This window comes from Heterodontus francisci, chromosome 7, assembly GCF_036365525.1.
Source record: "Heterodontus francisci isolate sHetFra1 chromosome 7, sHetFra1.hap1, whole genome shotgun sequence".
Lineage (NCBI taxonomy): Eukaryota > Metazoa > Chordata > Chondrichthyes > Heterodontiformes > Heterodontidae > Heterodontus > Heterodontus francisci.
In genome coordinates, this window is record NC_090377.1 from 74314698 (window position 1) to 74332268 (window position 17571).

General features: G+C 44.3%; 1 protein-coding gene across 1 annotated transcript in view; it reads right to left on the minus strand.

Annotated features, from left to right (window-relative positions):
* The window catches only part of dnah9l (dynein, axonemal, heavy polypeptide 9 like), a 563466-nt gene that overhangs the window by 67417 nt on the left and 478478 nt on the right, over positions 1-17571 (minus strand). The window contains exons 72-73 of the mRNA XM_068036275.1: positions 10408-10601; positions 7795-7943 (exon numbers count right to left, since the gene is read on the minus strand). Coding sequence (XP_067892376.1) covers positions 7795-7943; positions 10408-10601 — 343 coding nt within the window. The remainder of the gene's footprint in view (positions 1-7794; positions 7944-10407; positions 10602-17571) is intronic.

Below are 17571 nucleotides of genomic sequence, written 5' to 3' on the forward strand. Positions count from 1 at the left end.
CCCGGTCAATAAGGTTCTGTCCCGCCACAGTCTGCCTGCTTCAATGGGTGCTTGGAGCTCAGGGTCATTGCCCGAAAGGTGGACTGATACACCGCACCAAACAACATGAAAAAAGGAAAGAAGGTACCAGCCCTTCGCTTTGCAAGCTGGAACGTCAGAACTATGTGTCCTGGCCTGTCGGAAGACCTTACACAAATCAACGATTCTCGGAAGACCGCCATCATTAACAACGAGCTCAGTAGACTCAATGTGGACATTGCAGCACTTCAGGAGACTCGCCTCCCCGCGAGTGGCTCTCTAGCAGAGCAAGACTACACCTTCTTCTGGCAGGGCAGGGATCCTGAAGAACCAAGACAGCATGGAGTGGGCTTCGCCATCAGAAACTCCTTGCTCAGCATGATAGAGCCTCCCTCAAATGGCTCGGAACGCATACTGTCCATCCGACTGCTCACCACCTCTGGTCCAGTACACCTACTCAGCATCTATGCTCCAACACTCTGTTCCGCACCTGAAGCTAAAGACCAGTTCTATGAACAACTCCATAACATCATTAGCAGCATCCCCAACACCGAACACCTATTCCTGCTGGGGGACTTTAATGCCAGGGTTGGGGCTGACCATGACTCATGGCCCTCCTGCCTTGGGCGCTATGGCGTTGGAAGGATGAATGAGAACGGGCAGAGACTGCTTGAGTTGTGTACCTATCATAACCTCTGCATCACCAACTCGTTCTTTCACACTAAACCCTGTCACCAGGTTTCATGGAGGCACCCAAGATCACGTCGTTGGCACCAGCTAGACCTCATTGTCACAAGGCGAGCCGCCTTAAACAGTGTTCAAATCACACGCAGCTTCCACAGTGCGGACTGCGACACCGACCACTCCCTGGTGTGCAGCAAGGTTAGACTCAGACCAAAGAAGTTGCATCATTCCAAGCAGAAGGGCCACCCGCGCATCAACACGAGCAGAATTTCTCACCCACAGCTGTTACAAAAATTTCTAAATTCACTTGTAACAGCCCTTCAAAACACTCCCACAGGGGATGCTGAGACCAAGTGGGCCCACATCAGAGACGCCATCTATGAGTCAGCTTTGACCACCTACGGCAAAAGTGCGAAGAGAAATGCAGACTGGTTTCAATCTCATAATGAAGAGCTGGAACCTGTCATAGCCGCTAAGCGCATTGCACTTTTGAACTACAAGAAAGCCCCCAGCGATTTAACATCCGCAGCACTTAAAGCAGCCAGAAGTACTGCACAAAGAACAGCTAGGCGTTGCGCAAACGACTACTGGCAACACCTATGCAGTCATATTCAGCTGGCCTCAGACACCGGAAACATCAGAGGAATGTATGATGGCATGAAGAGAGCTCTTGGGCCAACCATCAAGAAGATCACCCCCCTCAAATCTAAATCGGGGGACATAATCACTGACCAACGCAAACAGATGGACCGCTGGGTTGAGCACTACCTAGAACTGTACTCCAGGGAGAATGCTGTCACTGAGACTGCCCTCAATGCAGCCCAGCCTCTACCAGTCATGGATGAGCTGGACATACAGCCAACCAAATCGGAACTCAGTGATGCCATTGATTCCCTAGCCAGCGGAAAAGCCCCTGGGAAGGACAGCATTACCCCTGAAATAATCAAGAGTGCCAAGCCTGCTATACTCTCAGCACTACATGAACTGCTATGCCTGTGCTGGGACGAGGGAGCAGTACCCCAGGACATGCGCGATGCCAACATCATCACCCTCGATAAAAACAAAGGTGACCGCGGTGACTGCAACAACTACCGTGGAATCTCCCTGCTCAGCATAGTGGGGAAAGTCTTTGCTCGAGTCGCTCTGAACAGGCTCCAGAAGCTGGCCGAGCGCGTCTACCCTGAGGCACAGTGTGGCTTTCGTGCAGAGAGATCGACTATTGACATGCTGTTCTCCCTTCGTCAGATACAGGAGAAATGCCGTGAACAACAGATGCCCCTCTACATTGCTTTCATTGATCTCACCAAAGCCTTTGACCTCGTCAGCAGACGTGGTCTCTTCAGACTACTAGAAAAGATCGGATGTCCACCAAAGCTACTAAGTATCATCACCTCATTCCATGACAATATGAAAGGCACAATTCAACATGGTGGCTCCTCATCAGAGCCCTTTCCTATCCTGAGTGGTGTGAAACAGGGCTGTGTTCTCGCACCCACACTTTTTGGGATTTTCTTCTCCCTGCTGCTTTCACATGCGTTCAAATCCTCTGAAGAAGGAATTTTCCTCCACACAAGATCAGGGGGCAGGTTGTTCAACCTTGCCCGTCTAAGAGCGAAGTCCAAAGTACGGAAAGTCCTCATCAGAGAACTCCTCTTTGCTGACGATGCTGCTTTAACATCTCACACTGAAGAATGCCTGCAGAGTCTCATCGACAGGTTTGCGTCTGCCTGCAATGAATTTGGCCTAACCATCAGCCTCAAGAAAACGAACATCATGGGGCAGGATGTCAGAAATGCTCCATCCATCAATATTGGCGACCACGCTCTGGAAGTGGTTCAAGAGTTCACCTACCTAGGCTCAACTATCACCAGTAACCTGTCTCTAGATGCAGAAATCAACAAGCGCATGGGTAAGGCTTCCACTGCTATGTTCAGACTGGCCAAGAGAGTGTGGGAAAATGGCGCACTGACACGGAACACAAAAGTCCGAGTGTATCAGGCCTGTGTCCTCAGTACCTTGCTCTACGGCAGCGAGGCCTGGACAACGTATGCCAGCCAAGAGCGACGTCTCAATTCATTCCATCTTCGCTGCCTTCGGAGAATACTTGGCATCAGGTGGCAGGACTATATCTCCAACACAGAAGTCCTTGAAGCGGCCAACATCCCCAGCTTATACACACTACTGAGTCAGCGGCGCTTGAGATGGCTTGGCCATGTGAGCCGCATGGAAGATGGCAGGATCCCCAAAGACACATTGTACAGCGAGCTCGCCACTGGTATCAGACCCACCGGCCGTCCATGTCTCCGTTATAAAGACGTCTGCAAACGCGACATGAAATCGTGTGACATTGATCACAAGTCGTGGGAGTCAGTTGCCAGCATTCGCCAGAGCTGGCGGGCAGCCATAAAGACAGGGCTAAATTGTGGCGAGTCGAAGAGACTTAGTAGTTGGCAGGAAAAAAGACAGAGGCGCAAGGGGAGAGCCAACTGTGCAACAGCCCCAACAAACAAATTTCTCTGCAGCACCTGTGGAAGAGCCTGTCACTCCAGAATTGGCCTTTATAGCCACTCCAGGCGCTGCTTCACAAACCATTGACCACCTCCAGGCGCGTATCCATTGTCTCTCGAGATAAGGAGGCCCAAAAGAAAAGAAAGAATGTCATTGGTTGCTCCAATTGTGTCAATAGATGGAGGTCAAAATCATTGTTGTAAGTGGCTCGTACTTTCATTGCTAACTTGTCAGATGCAAGCTTCACCCTTGCTCCCTCAATGGGCTGCCAGGATAGGCACAGGCTGCATTTGGTCAGCTTCTAAGATATGTCAGAGCGTGTGGTGAACCTCAGTGTTAGGCCCTAGTGTGCAATAGAAAAGAGGCGACAGGCAGAATAATGTGAGGTGAGTATTGAGTTCACTTTGAGAGGCCATTATGGTGGCAGGAACCGGTTATGTATAAGATTGTCACCTGCCTCCTTTGCATATCTCTCAATGGCTCTGGCCTCCAATGCAAGGAGTTCAAGATCCAGTGCTGGCTGCTCAGTAGCTCCTCCTCGTCATATGAGGACTGTTGATCAATCATGTCCTCTTCATGCAAGGCCTCCCCCCCTCTGCTGTGCTAGATTGTGCAGAGTACAGCAGACCCACCACGATACATGAGACCCTTGCTGGGGCTTACTGCAGGGCTCCCTGCATCGATCAAGGCACCGGAATCTCAGTGGCCTGCTTGAAGGTTGCTGGGATGGACCCGTGGCAGGTGTTATACCTCTCCTCTGCTGCAGTGTGAGGGCTTCTCACAGGTGTGAATCACCATGTCTTCAATGGGTAGCCCTTGTCCCCGAGAATCCATCCCTGAAGGCGAGCGGGTGGCCTGAAAAGCTGAGGCACCTGGAACTGTCGAAGTATGTAGGCATTGTGGCCGCTTCCCGGGAAGCAGGTACACACCTGCAGGAAATACTTTTGGTGGTCGCAGAGTGTTGTAGGTTGATGGAATGGAAGCCCCTCCTGTTGATGAAGGTGGCTGGCTGCTCCCTGGGAGCCTCAATGGCCATGTGCGTGCATTTAATAACACCTTGCACCTGGAGAAATCCAGCAATGACCCCGAATCCGATAGCCCTCTTGGCCTGACTGTCATGGTCAGTTTGGTATCACATATAGTCGCCAGACCTCTTGAACATGGCATTGGTCACCTCCTAGATGCAGTGATAGGCTGCTGCCTGGGAGACCTCACACATGTCCCCAGAAAATCCCTGGAAAGAGCTAGACATGTAGAAGTTGAGTGTCACGGTGATCTTCAGGGCCACAGGCATTGGGTGTCCACTGAAGCTCATGAGTCGTAGCCAGTCCTGCAGCATGGCACATAAGTCGGTGACGGCCTCCCTGCAGAGCCGTAGTCTTCCCTGAAACTGCCACTCGGATATTTGCAGATAGTTGAGGCAAGTCCGGTGCACTTTCTGGTGTGGATAGGCTCTTCTTGATGTACCCGGCAGCTAGTGCCCCACTGTTGGAGCTTCACGGGTGTGCTGAGCTGGATCCTGGTCCTCCCTCCCTCTGAGCTATTCCTGCGCAGCACAGGGGTCCACAAAGAGACTGAATGAGATCCATGCCAGCTGGTCTCTGCCCCTCCCATGTGCTGTCCTTGGAGAGACGATCTTGTCTTGGGACCTTTCCGTTTGCTATTCCCCTCTGAAAATGTGCTGATGCCCCTCAGTGCCCACCATTGCATATAGCCCAGCACACAAAACTGTGCACACCCTTGCAGAAAGTCCAGCTCTGCAGGCCGGTACTGGCCTCTGCTCTCCACTCTTCCCATATCCACTGTTCACCATGGCTGCCACCCCACGGCACCACTGAGGCTTTCAAGCCCAGATATCTGAAGGCGTGTGTTCCCCATGTGGCGTTGACTACATTTGGAACCCCCCCATAAAATTGGCTTCAATTCAATGCTAATGCATTTTAACTAGTTGTTCAACAATTCAAATTGAAAAGGCCGCCTTGGAGCTTTCCCGCCGCTGACAAATTCAGGTACTGACGTCACGACGTTGGGTTTCCAGGTGAGCGCATCCACCTCAATTTTCCAACCCCCGAAGCCTCCAATCCCGCTCCTGGTGGGCAGATTATAATTCAGCCCATTGTGCCCAATTCTGGGCACCACACTTTAGGAGGAATGTGAAGGCATTGCAGAGGGTGCAATAAAGATTTACGAGAATGATTCTGGGGATCAGAGACTTCATTTACATGGATAGATTGGTGAAACTGGAACTGTTCTCCTTAAAGAGAAGGTTGTGAGGAGATTTGACAGATGTCTTCAAAATCATGAGGGATCTGGACAGAATAGATAGGAAGAAACTGATTCCATTGGCAGAAGGGTCGAGAACCGGAGGACACCGACTTAAAGTGATTGGCAAAAGAACCAACAATGACATGAAGAAAAACTTTTGTACGCAGTGAGTAGTTAGGATCTGGAATGCACTGGCTAAGAGTGTGGTGGAGGCAAATTCAGTTCTGGCTTTCAAAAGAGAATTGAACAATTATCTTAACAGAAAACATTTGCAGGACTATGGGGAAAAAGCAAGGGAATTGGAATGGATGAGTTGCTCTTGCGGAGAGCCAGCATGTACACGATGGGCCAAATTGCCTCCTTCTGTGCTGTTACCATTCTATGATTCTACATAAAAGCAAGAAAGATATGCAATTTTGTGCAACGCATTGATTAGATCACAATTGGAGTATTGTGCAGAGTTCTGGGCATCTCATTGTAGGAGTATATTAAAACCATAGAAAAGGTACAGTGAAAATTCACTGGAATGAAAAGTTATAGATAAGAACCATTAAAACCATTTTATTTTTTGGACTAGTGGATCAGTAAAATGCAATTGTCTTTTAGAAAAATCTCCACATTTCTCTTATTCTTGTATCACTCATAGCACATTTAGCACATGATGGCATCATGTGATAGACATGCATCTTGGCACCCATTTTTTGTGCCAGAGAGAGCAGCATCTTGAATTGAGATCCGATGTAACTATTTTCTGTTCTGGCCCACCATGGCAGTATTAAGGTTTAAAAAAAACACAAGAGCTGAAACAGTCCTGGTACTTTTTATTTCCCTGTTGCTTTGTTCAGTGTTATTCTACGCCACAAGTATCAAGTTTGAGGCAGTGTTAGGTGTTTAGTGCTATCCCATGTTAGGTATCGTTCTGTAATTGTTAGAAGCTGAAGCATGCCTTGCAGCTATCCCATTTAAATATCTATGAATATTGACATTGTACCCTGTTAGCAATATATAAAATGACCCAAATGACAAAATTTGCAACAAAGCACCACATGTAAACAGTTTTACCAAAATTATATGGTATCAAGATTCCACAGAACTTTAGGAGGTGCTTCATGTGAGTATGGTGTTTTATCTTTTCCTGAGGGTTTAAACATTGTACTCTGAATCTATAGAGGCTGTGCAGATGTCTACATTTGTGCTGGCAGATCTGGCTTTTAACGCTGACCAAAATATTGTGCAGGAAAGACTGACAATGGAGTATGCCTTTTTCTCTGGAACAGACGGAAAAGTGGAGTAATTCTAGGAATGCTAATATGTTTAATATTGTGGCTCATAAAAGTGGCATGTGTAAATCTTGTTAATAATAGTAGATTGTCATTTAGCTTAACTGTGACATTTCGGACAATTGCTCATTTTCAAGTTGTAGTGATTGTTCCATTTAAAATCTGATGTTTACTCATTTTTCTCTGACTTTAGTTTTTTTGGGGGGTTCTAATTTTCCCTGATTTTCTTTCCACTTTGATGCTAAAAACAGCTCTCAAAACATGCAAAAATCTAGTTTCCAAATTTATTAAAAAGCAACTTTAATTATTCTTAGCCATTGTTATGAAGAAAGGGTTTATAAGATGAGACCTTTTCACTAATATGTCGGAAGATAAAGGAGGGGGGTGAGGGGAGAGATCCAAGAGGTTTCTAAACTATGAAATGGTGAAATGAGTTATAGTGAAAGATTGTTTCTGCTAATTAATGAATTGGTAACAATTAAACTTTCATTATTATCCCGATAAGAATGAAGGAGGAAATTAGAAGACTTTTTTTGCTTTACACAGAGGTTTATTGGAACTGATCTGCTAATAACATCACATGTCACGACTACCATGTGTTTACTCATCCAAAGTGGATAATTCAGGATTACCTTTGCTATTGGCCTTTCCATAGCCCATAAAATACCATTAATACAGACAATGAGCGACTCATAACAAGTGCGGATGTATGAATCTGAGATTCCACCCCATATCATATAAGGATACTGTCTGATCATTCACCATAATTGAGTACAAGTACTGCATTGTATTCCACAAGGTATGGAAATGGCACAGGTTGCAAGACAACTGAGTGTCACATCTTCCCAAATGCAACTGGATCTTGTCTTCAACCAATAGCCACTTATTTTCTTTAATAAGATTTAAAACATGCAATGTCCCTGGACTCACACCTTTGAGGTCTGTAGAGCTGTGCAATTCCAGCTCATAATGGTTCACTGAACACATATTAATTTGTACACACTATCTGGTGATATGCCTGTTCTTGTAGCTTACTCACCTAAGGCCTCTACATCTTTCAGTGGATCAACCCCAGAAGAGAGAATGAAGAAGATTGGAGATGCTGGACCACTTTCCCTAAATGATTTAGCAAATTCTATTTGGCGTCCCTCAATGTATTTTGTCCCAAGCTTCTTTTCCACAAATTTTCTGTAAAGGCATACATCGTAAGCTACTTCTAAATGTTAGAATCACAAATCCCTTAGAAATCACATTGCTTATGAAGAAAGAAATTGAAGGAATATTGTAAATTTTAATCACTGAAATTCAGACAATATTTTAAACATATTACTGCAGTTTGCAATAAAGTTGTGTGATGATTATGAAAACCTTTGTAATAAAATCTCTTGTGACTGTAATCCGCAGCTTAGCTGTTAAATCTGTTGATGCCCTTCTCGGCTAAGTGTCTTGTCCAACTGTTTTTCATTTTCAGGTAAAATTTAATATCTTTTTACTGCCTTCACAAGTAGCAGTGAACAATTACGACTGCAACAGTACAAATTTCACTCAGGCCTGCAATTTACTAAATTAGTAATAGTTGTTTTTTTAAGTTATTATCTTTCCTTTCTCAAAAGAAAGGCAGTCTTTGTCTGGTTCAAAGTATTTACCTCACTTTCTCAGAGTTTCATTGCACAGTTGGACATCATCATTATGCTGGCTAAGTCACCTCACAGAAGGATCTGACTGATCCACCTTGGCTCAGAACAGCATAGGCTTCCTGAGCTCAACAATACACAGGGGCGGCAGAGCTGACTTAAGCACTCACAGGGAACAGTTGCTCATTCTCACTGATTTAAATTTAGTGATGTGACTGTCTTGATTAAAAAAACAATTTTCGCCCTCCTCCCCAAGTACTCCCAGGGATATCCATCCACTCCCAGTTGTGTTTCACGTTCCTAAACCAAACACTCATAATCTTAGGTCCCAGCCCCCACCCTTATGTCTTTTCTCTCCCCAGCTATCTCTTAGATCCCTCTCAATTCCAAGCCCTGCTCTGTTGCTTCCTTCCTAAGCCTCTACTTCTTGGATCCAAGCCCCAGTTTCCCTCAGATCCAGGTGATGCACAAGAGGCACCAACTGCTACATGCTTTTAAATTCGCAACTTCTTTGTGGCACAACTCAGCACCCTACTCAGTATACTCCACCTCTCCATCACAAGACACAGGCTACTGGGAGTGCAAGCTGGGACATCGACTTTCATGGGGAGACTAGAAGCAGATGCTGAAACTGAATTTCACAATCTCCATCTGCAGCTGAATGAGGCAGGTCAACACAGAATCTCCTACTGCATTTTTCTTAATTCTTGACAGACTACTACCCAGGGCAGTTGAGGGCTCCTGCCCCATCCTCCAGCTGTGGAATGCTGGAAGGCACTGAAACACCGATGAGGCTAACCATTCCCCAATCTCATGCAGACTCAATTTATTGCCAGCAGTGGAACACATCCTTACCACTCTCAAGTTCACACAGATCTCATACTTGGCAGCAAGATACATCCCCATCTTGGCACAAGGCAACATTCCCTACAACAAACATGTAGTCTCAGCATGTTTAGGACAGCTGATAACCAGAGCGAGTAACAAATAGGCTGCACATAGAGTGAACAAACAAAGGTCATAGAGTCATACAGCACTGAAACAGGCCCTTCGGCCCACCGAGTCTGTGCCGACCAACAACCACCCATTTATACTAATCTTACATTAATCCCATATTCCCTACCACATCCATACCATTCTCCTACCACCTACCTACACTAGTGGCAATTTACAATGGCCAATTTACCTATCAACCTGTAAGTTTTTGGCTGTGGGAGGAAACCAGAGCACCCGGTGGAAACCCACTCAGTCACAGGGAGAACTTGCAAACTCCGCACAGGCAGTACCCAGAACCGAACCCGGGTCGCTGGAGCTGTGAGGCTGCGGTGCTAACCACTGTGCCACTGTGCCGCTGCCCCTCACCACCCCCCCCCGCCCCCAGTATGGGCTACTTCCTGAGACCACCGTCCCACCCACTCCAAGCGCTCACAGAGTTATTTGCCGTGAAGCAAATCCTCACAATGCCAACAAGGATCTATTGCTGCTGTAACTATTGCAGCACCCTAAACCCCATCCCCACAATCAGGCTCCATTGGCCCTCATTCTAATGTATAAAACTACATAACTATGAATGACTTTCATTGAATTTCCCGGCAAATATCTTGAAATGTATACTAAGCATTTACTATGTATGGAAACTTTCCCTAAAAGCATGTAAACGTCTTGTATAAAATGAAGTTACAAAAAAAGCTACTCTGTGTTATAATATTTCCTGGAGCATTCAAATGTAAGGGGATTGGGAATGAGGCCAGGATCACAGTGAACACCAGACATTTGCTGTCCCAAGCTTTGGGCCAAGTCATCTCCAGGAGGTGTGGTTTTTTGGATAAGATGTTAAACTGAGGTTCCATCTATCTATCTGTTTAGGTGGATGTAAAAAAAATTCCATGATACTATTTGAAGAACAGCAATTTATTAACTGTGAAGCACTTTAGGGAAATCCTGAGCATGCGAAAGGTATTGTGGAATCTGTAAGAAAGAACTTGCATTTATAATTTATTGCAGTATGATCAGATTACCTGATTGCATATGTCATGCGATCTGGACGTAAAGCACGCATTATAATAAGCTTCTGAAGGGAGCTTTTATTTTTCCATTCTTGAGGAAACTTCTCTTTTTCTGGGCATTCAGATTCAACAACTTTTTTCCAACATTTGGCTGAACCTTCAATATCCCTATCCAATCCACGAAACTCATCCATAAAGCTCATTGTCTGAGGACAGAATCAGGGGGAATTACATTTCTAATTTATTAGTAATTTCTCTTTTTTTGAATTAATAAAGAAGTTCAACAGTTGATGTTTTGATCTTTTAGAACCTAAACCCATTTTCTAATTTCTTTCTTACAGGATAGAAATATTTACTAGGTATCAAACAGAACTTGCATAATCTCGTACTCCCAGCCAGGAGCTACACTTGCAGGCAACATGGCTCACAGAATCTGGAATATAATGCGGTAGCCGTATCTTCAACCTGTGCTTTCGAACACAGCTGCAGTGTTGGTGGTATAGGATTGTCCCATGATGTTTTAAATGTAAAGTCACTATTATAAGTGCAAGAAGGAATTAGATTTAAGCACTATATTTGTTAAAATAAATATCCACATATAACTGGAGTCGATTTTAACTCCAGCAGGCAAGAGATTGAAGAGTGCAAAATGCTTTGACTGGAGTAAACTAAGTCCCATGTCTCATTAACATGCTGCTGTCCACTCTGCACCCGAAGGATGGTCTCCCAGCAAGGAGGACAGGTGATGTCTGGGGATTGGGCAACTTCAATATTCCTTGTGGGAGTTGGAGGAGAACTCCAGCTTCCACTGTACAGGCAGGGTTCAAATCACTATTTTCAATATCAGAATATTGTTACTTGGCACATACGTTTTTAATATCAATTCGCAATTAAAAGCATGGGGTAGAAAATCATTATAACTCATTTTTGGGCACTTGACTAACTCTCTGTTTACAGCACATGTCCGAACCAGGAGGCCCAAGACCTCACTATAAGAATTGAATCAAGCTGCCAACACCTGTCACATATTGAGAGGAAGCTTGGCCATTTTCATCCATCCAATTTGGACTGTTTGCCTCACTGGCCTGGCCAGACCCAGTGCTCACACTGCCAAGGATGGCCAATTTCAGGAAGGTGTCCTAAAACAAGTATTAGGCCCCTGATTAACTTATGCAAGGGTTTAATGCAGTGCTGTTTAATAGGATTTCGATGCTCACCAAACCTGTGGTGATCTGGTTACCATTCTCGCCAGAGGATACAAAATATATGCAATATTAATAAAACATATGTGCAATCTTTTGAAAATAGATGTTATGTTTTAAACCATCAGCAATTAAGACTGATACACAGTAAAACATGGTAACTTTAGGAGTTTAGAATGATACACAGTAAAATACAGTAACTATTATTTATCCAGAAAAAAGCATCAACAGTAGTATGTATGTACCAGCAAAATAAACATAGCATAATAGTCAGATACTGGTTATTCTATTGCAAATTTAAATGTTCAGTGTGACACTTTGCAATCTTCTTTTTCACCAACGTCCTGAAATTGGGTAGAAACTTTTGGCAGACTAAGCATCTCAACTCTGCCTCCAGAATCACATCCAGTATCTGCAATCGACATTTCAACTTCATGAAAGTTACTGCAGAAAAAGTGGATTTACAGAGCCACGCTGAGCCGAGCATCGAAAACAGCTTTTCGATGCTCAAGTGGAGAACCATGAATTCATTTTCCTTCAAAAGCTGACTCCACAGCATCAAGACAGATTCATCTTTTGGCTGATAATTGATCAGGCTTTGAAACAAAAGCAAATCCGCTACCTGTCCAAGGACAGCTTACTGAAGAACTCTTGAGATAGTCGAGAATTATAGATGTCAAAGTGAAATGAATCTTGCATGAACTAAAAGGCGAGCCCGAAACTTTCAAAATCAGAGAAGCGCTTGTCAAATTTGCTGAGCAGATTCTCCAACCACTTCACATAGCGCTGCCGGTCACAATCAGCATCTTCTGAATACTGCTGCAGATTTGGAGAGTGCATGAAATCCTGATTCTTCATATGCGCCACAGAAAGTTTCAGTTTTGACTGAAACTCTCACTCATACTGTGCCAAATCCTCAGATATTGAAGCAGTCCGTGTCGAAATGCAGCAAGACCTGGACAACATCCAGGCTTGGGCTGATAAGTGGCAAGTAACATTCGCGCCACACAGTGTCAGTCAATGACCATCTCAAACAAGAGAGAATCTGAACATCTTCCCTTGATGCTCAATGGCATTACCATTGCTGAATCCCCCAATATCAACATCCTGGGAGTTACCATTGACCAGTAACTGAACTGGACCAGCCACATAAATGCTGTGGCTAAAACAGCAGGTCAGAGGCTAGGAATTCTGCGACGAGCAACTCACCTCCTGTCTCCCCAGTGCCTGTCCACCATCTACAAGGAACAAGCCAGGAGTTTGATGGAATACTCTCCACTTGCCTGGATGAGTGCAGCGCCAACAACACTCAAGACGCTCAACACCATCCAGGACAAAGCAGCCCACTTGATTGATCCACCACCTTCAACATTCACTCCCTTCAGCACCGATGCACAGTGGCTGCAGTGTGTACCATCTACAAGATGCACTGCAGCAACTCTCCAAGGCTCCTTCGACAGCACCTTCCAAACCCACGACCACTACCACCTAGAAAGACAAGGGTGGTAGATGCATGGGAACACCACCACCTGCAAGTTCCCCTCCAGGCCACACACCATCCAGACTTGAAACTCTATCATCGTTCCTTCACTGTCTCTGGGTCAAAATCCTGGAACTCCCTTCCCAACAGCACTGTTGGTGTACCTACACGCCAAGGACTATAGCAGTTCAAGAAGGCAGCTCACCACCACCTTCTCAAGAGTAATTAGGGACGGGCAATAAATGCTGTCCTAGCCAGCGATGCACACATCCCATAAATGAATAAAAGAACATTGCAAAACAGCTTTCCCTTTCCCTGAAGTTTCAGGTTCAGTTCATTCAAGTGGGAGGTGATGTCAGTCAGAAAACGCATGTCACATTGCCATGCTTCATCCTCAATCATAGAGTAAATTGTCAACTTTCCTTTCTCACCAGGAAAGTCTTGGATTGGAGTGAGGAAGGCAGAAAATTGTTGCAAGACCTTTCCATGACTCAACCATTGTACATTCGCAAAGTAGTTGACCGGTACAATCTGACTCCACTTCTTCCAACAACTACTATGGTTCCGAGCGCTACCACAAATAAAATTGACTATTTGGACAACCGGGTTCATCAAAACTTTCAGTGTGCGTTTCCCTGCCATTTGAGCACAGAGATTTTCTTGTTGCAGAATGCAGTGAAATGAGGCCAAATCATTGCCATCAAGGCCGTTCGCAGTTAGATGTTGCTTCAGCAGACTGACAAATCCACCACAGCAGATGGTAAAATTTGAATTCAATGAATAAATCTGGAATTAAAAGTTAGTCTACAGGTGACCATAAATCCATTGTTGATTGTTCTCTAGGGAAGGAAATCTGCTGTCTTTACCTGGTCTGGCCGACATGTGACTCCAGACCCACAGCAATGTGGTTGACTCTTAAATGCCCTCTGAAATGGCCTAGCAAGCCACTCAGTTCAAAGGTAATTAGGGATGGGCAATAAATGTTGGCCTAGTCCATGATGTCCACATCCCCCAAACGAATAAAAAAGGGAGGGGTAGCAGTATTAATTAAGGAGATCATTACTGTGCTGGGGAGAGAGAATATCCTAGAGGGGCCAAGGAGAGAATCTATTTGGTTACAGCTAAGAAACAACAGAGGTACCATTACACCACTGGGTGTATTCTATAGGCCACCAACTAGTGGAAAAGATATAGAGAAACACATTACCAAGGAAATTACAGAGAGATACAAGAATTATAGGGTAGTTATAATAGGGGACTTTAAACATCTTAATATAGACTGGGATAGTAATAGTGTAAAGGGAGACAGGGGCAAGAGTTTCTAGAGTGTGTTCAGGAGAATTTTCTACATTAGTGTATTTCCAGTCCAACGGGAAAGGTGGCATTGCTGGAATAAAAACAACCTGCTGACCTGCTGAGTGATTGCAGCATTTCTTGTTTTTATTTCAGATTTCCAGCATCCGCAGTATTTTGCTTTTATTTTATTATTATTATGGCATTGCTGGATCTGGTTCTGGGGAAGGAGGTGGGTCAAGTGAATCAAGTGTCAGGAGGAGAACAATTAGGGAGTGGTGATCATAGTGTCCTAAGGTTTAGGTTGATTATGTAAAAAGGACAACGAACAATCCAGGATAAAAATAATTAATTGGGGGGAGGGCCAACTTCAATGTGGTGAGAACGGGTCTGGCTCAGGTAAATTGGAATCAAAGATTGGCAGGCAACACTGCAACAGAACAATGGGCTGTCTTTAAAGAGGAGATAGTTCAGGTACGGTCAAGATACATTCCCACCAGAGGAAAAGCTAAGGCAAACAAATCCAGAGCTTCCTGGATGACGAAAAAGATGGAGAGTAAGATGAAGCAGAAAAAGTGTGCATATGACTGATGTCAGGTGGATTTTAGAAGTGAGAACCAGGCTAAATATAGAAGGTTCAGAGGAGACGTGAGAAAACAAATAAGAGAAGCAAAGTGGGAGTATGAGAAGACACTGACAGCTAACATAAAAGGGAATCCAAAAGTCTTCTATAGGCATATAAATAGTAAAAGAGTGGTAAAAGGAGGAGCAGAGACAATTAGGGACCTAAAAGGGGATTTACACATGGAGGCAGGGAGCATTGCTGAGATACTAAATGGGTACTTTGCATTCTGGCTTTACCAAAGAAGACACTGCCTGAAAGAGGAGGTAGTTGAGATTTTGGATTGGCTAAAAATTAATAAAGAGGAGGTATTAGAAAAGTTGGCTGTACTTAAAGTTGATAAGTCACCCGGACCAGATGAGATCTTTCCATGGATACTGAGGGAAGTAAGGGTGGAAATTGTAAAGGCCATAATCATCCAATCCTCCTTAGATATAGGAGTGGTGCCAAAGAGCTGGAGAATTGCAAATGTTATACGCTTGTTCAAGAAAGGGTGTAAGTATAAGTCCAGCAAAAATAGGCCAATCAGATTAATCTCAGTGGTGGGGAAGCTTTTGGAAAAGATAATTCGGGACAAAGTTAACAGTCACTTGGACAAATGTGGAGTAATTAAGGAAAGCCAGCATGGATTTGCTAAAGGCAAATTGTGTTCAACTAACTTGCTTGAGGTTTTTTTGATGAGGTAACAGAGAGGTTTGTTGAGGGTAATGCAATTGATGTGGTGGACATGGACTTCCACCAGGCATTCGATAAAGTGTCACAAAACTGGCTTGTTGGGAAAGTTAGAGTCCATAGAATAAAAGGGACAGTAGCAGCATGGATACAAAATTGGCTGAGTGACAGGAAACAGAGAGTAATGGTGAACGGTTGTTTTTTGGACTGGAGGAAAGTATACAGTGGGGTTCCCCAGGGGTCAATGTTAGGACCCTGCTTTTCCTGATATGTATTAATGACTTTGAAGTCTACAGCGTACAATTTCAAAATTTGCAGATGACACAAAGCTTGGAAGTATTATGAACTGTGAGGAGGATTATGATAAACAAGAGGACATAGACAGTCTGGTGGAATGGGTGACAAATGGCAAATAAAATTTATGCAGAGAATTGTGAAGTGATTAATTTTGGTAGGAAGAATGAGGAGAAGCAATATACAATAAAGGGTACAATTCTAAAGGGGTTGCAGGAGTTGTGGGACCTTGGGGTATATGTGCAAAAATCATTGAAGGAGGCAGGGCAGGTTGAGAAAGCGGTTAATAAAGCATATGGGATCCTGGGCTTTATAAATAGGGACATAGAGTACAAAAGCAAGGAAGTTATGATAAACCTTTATAAAATATTGGTTCGGCCTCAACTGGACTATGGTGTCCAGTTCTAGGCATCGCACTTTCAGAAGGATGTGCAGAAAATAATGACAAGAATGGTTCCAGAGATGAGGAACTTCAGTTACATTGATAGACTGGAGAAGATGGGGCTGTTATCCGTGGAGAAGAGAACATTAAAAGGAGATTTAATAGAGGTGTGCAAAATTATGAGGGGTCTGGACAGAGCAGATAGGGAGAAACTGTTCCCATAGGTGGAAGGATCGAGAACAAGAGGGCACTGATTTAAAATGATTGGCGCAAGAAACAATGGCGACTTGAGGAAAAACATTTTTACACAGCGAGTTGTTAGGATCTAAAATGCACTACCTAACAGTGTGGTGGAGGCAGATTCAAACATGGCTTTCAAAAGAGAATTGGAATATTATCTGAAGAGAAAAAAGTTGCAGGGCTACAGGGAAAAGACAGTGGAGTGGGACCAGGTGAGTTGCTCTTGCAGAAAGCTGGCATTGACACAATGGGCCAAATGGCCTCCTTCTATGCTGTAACCACTCTATGATTCTAAATTTCCAGCATTTCTTCGTAAATCTCTAAGTCATCAGGCACAAACCGAATCCAGAAAACGAGCTGTGTAGCGTCCCGGATGTCTCACGACTTGCTCAATGCCATTGAAAATGACACACAGTTCTTCACCTGAGCACGCACCAAATCTTGTGATCGACAAGCAACTGTCTGGTGACTCAGTCGCAGATTCCGAACCTTTTGCATGATGTCACTTTTTTTGTCTTTGCTTCATAATTTTCGAGCAAAGTTTCCATAGTCATACAGATGTTTTTTTTCACTAACTCTCCATCTGAAATTGGTTTGTTTTTCAAGCCAGAATCCACGCCACTTTGTAGCTAGCCAAATTCACCAGCTCAGACGACGAAAGAAATTGTTTCAAGTTCGACTGCCTCTGATTCAAACTCAACTTCAAATGAGTGATTTTTGTTGCCAAGCGGAAACTTCCTAGCAAACCCATTCTGCACTCTTTGGAAATGCTTTTTTAAACTACCCACCTTGTTTTCGTTGAACCTTTTTTACATAGCATACACAGCAATTTCTCGGTCCTTTTCATAATGGCCATTCATCACAAAATTTTTGCCTGACTTTCTTCTAATCTCTCTGTTTCTTTTCTGCAGTTTCCACTAAAGTACAGGCTTGTTTATCATCAGTCTTGGGTTCGTGTTGCCATTTGATGATAACAAACTTATCCATGTTT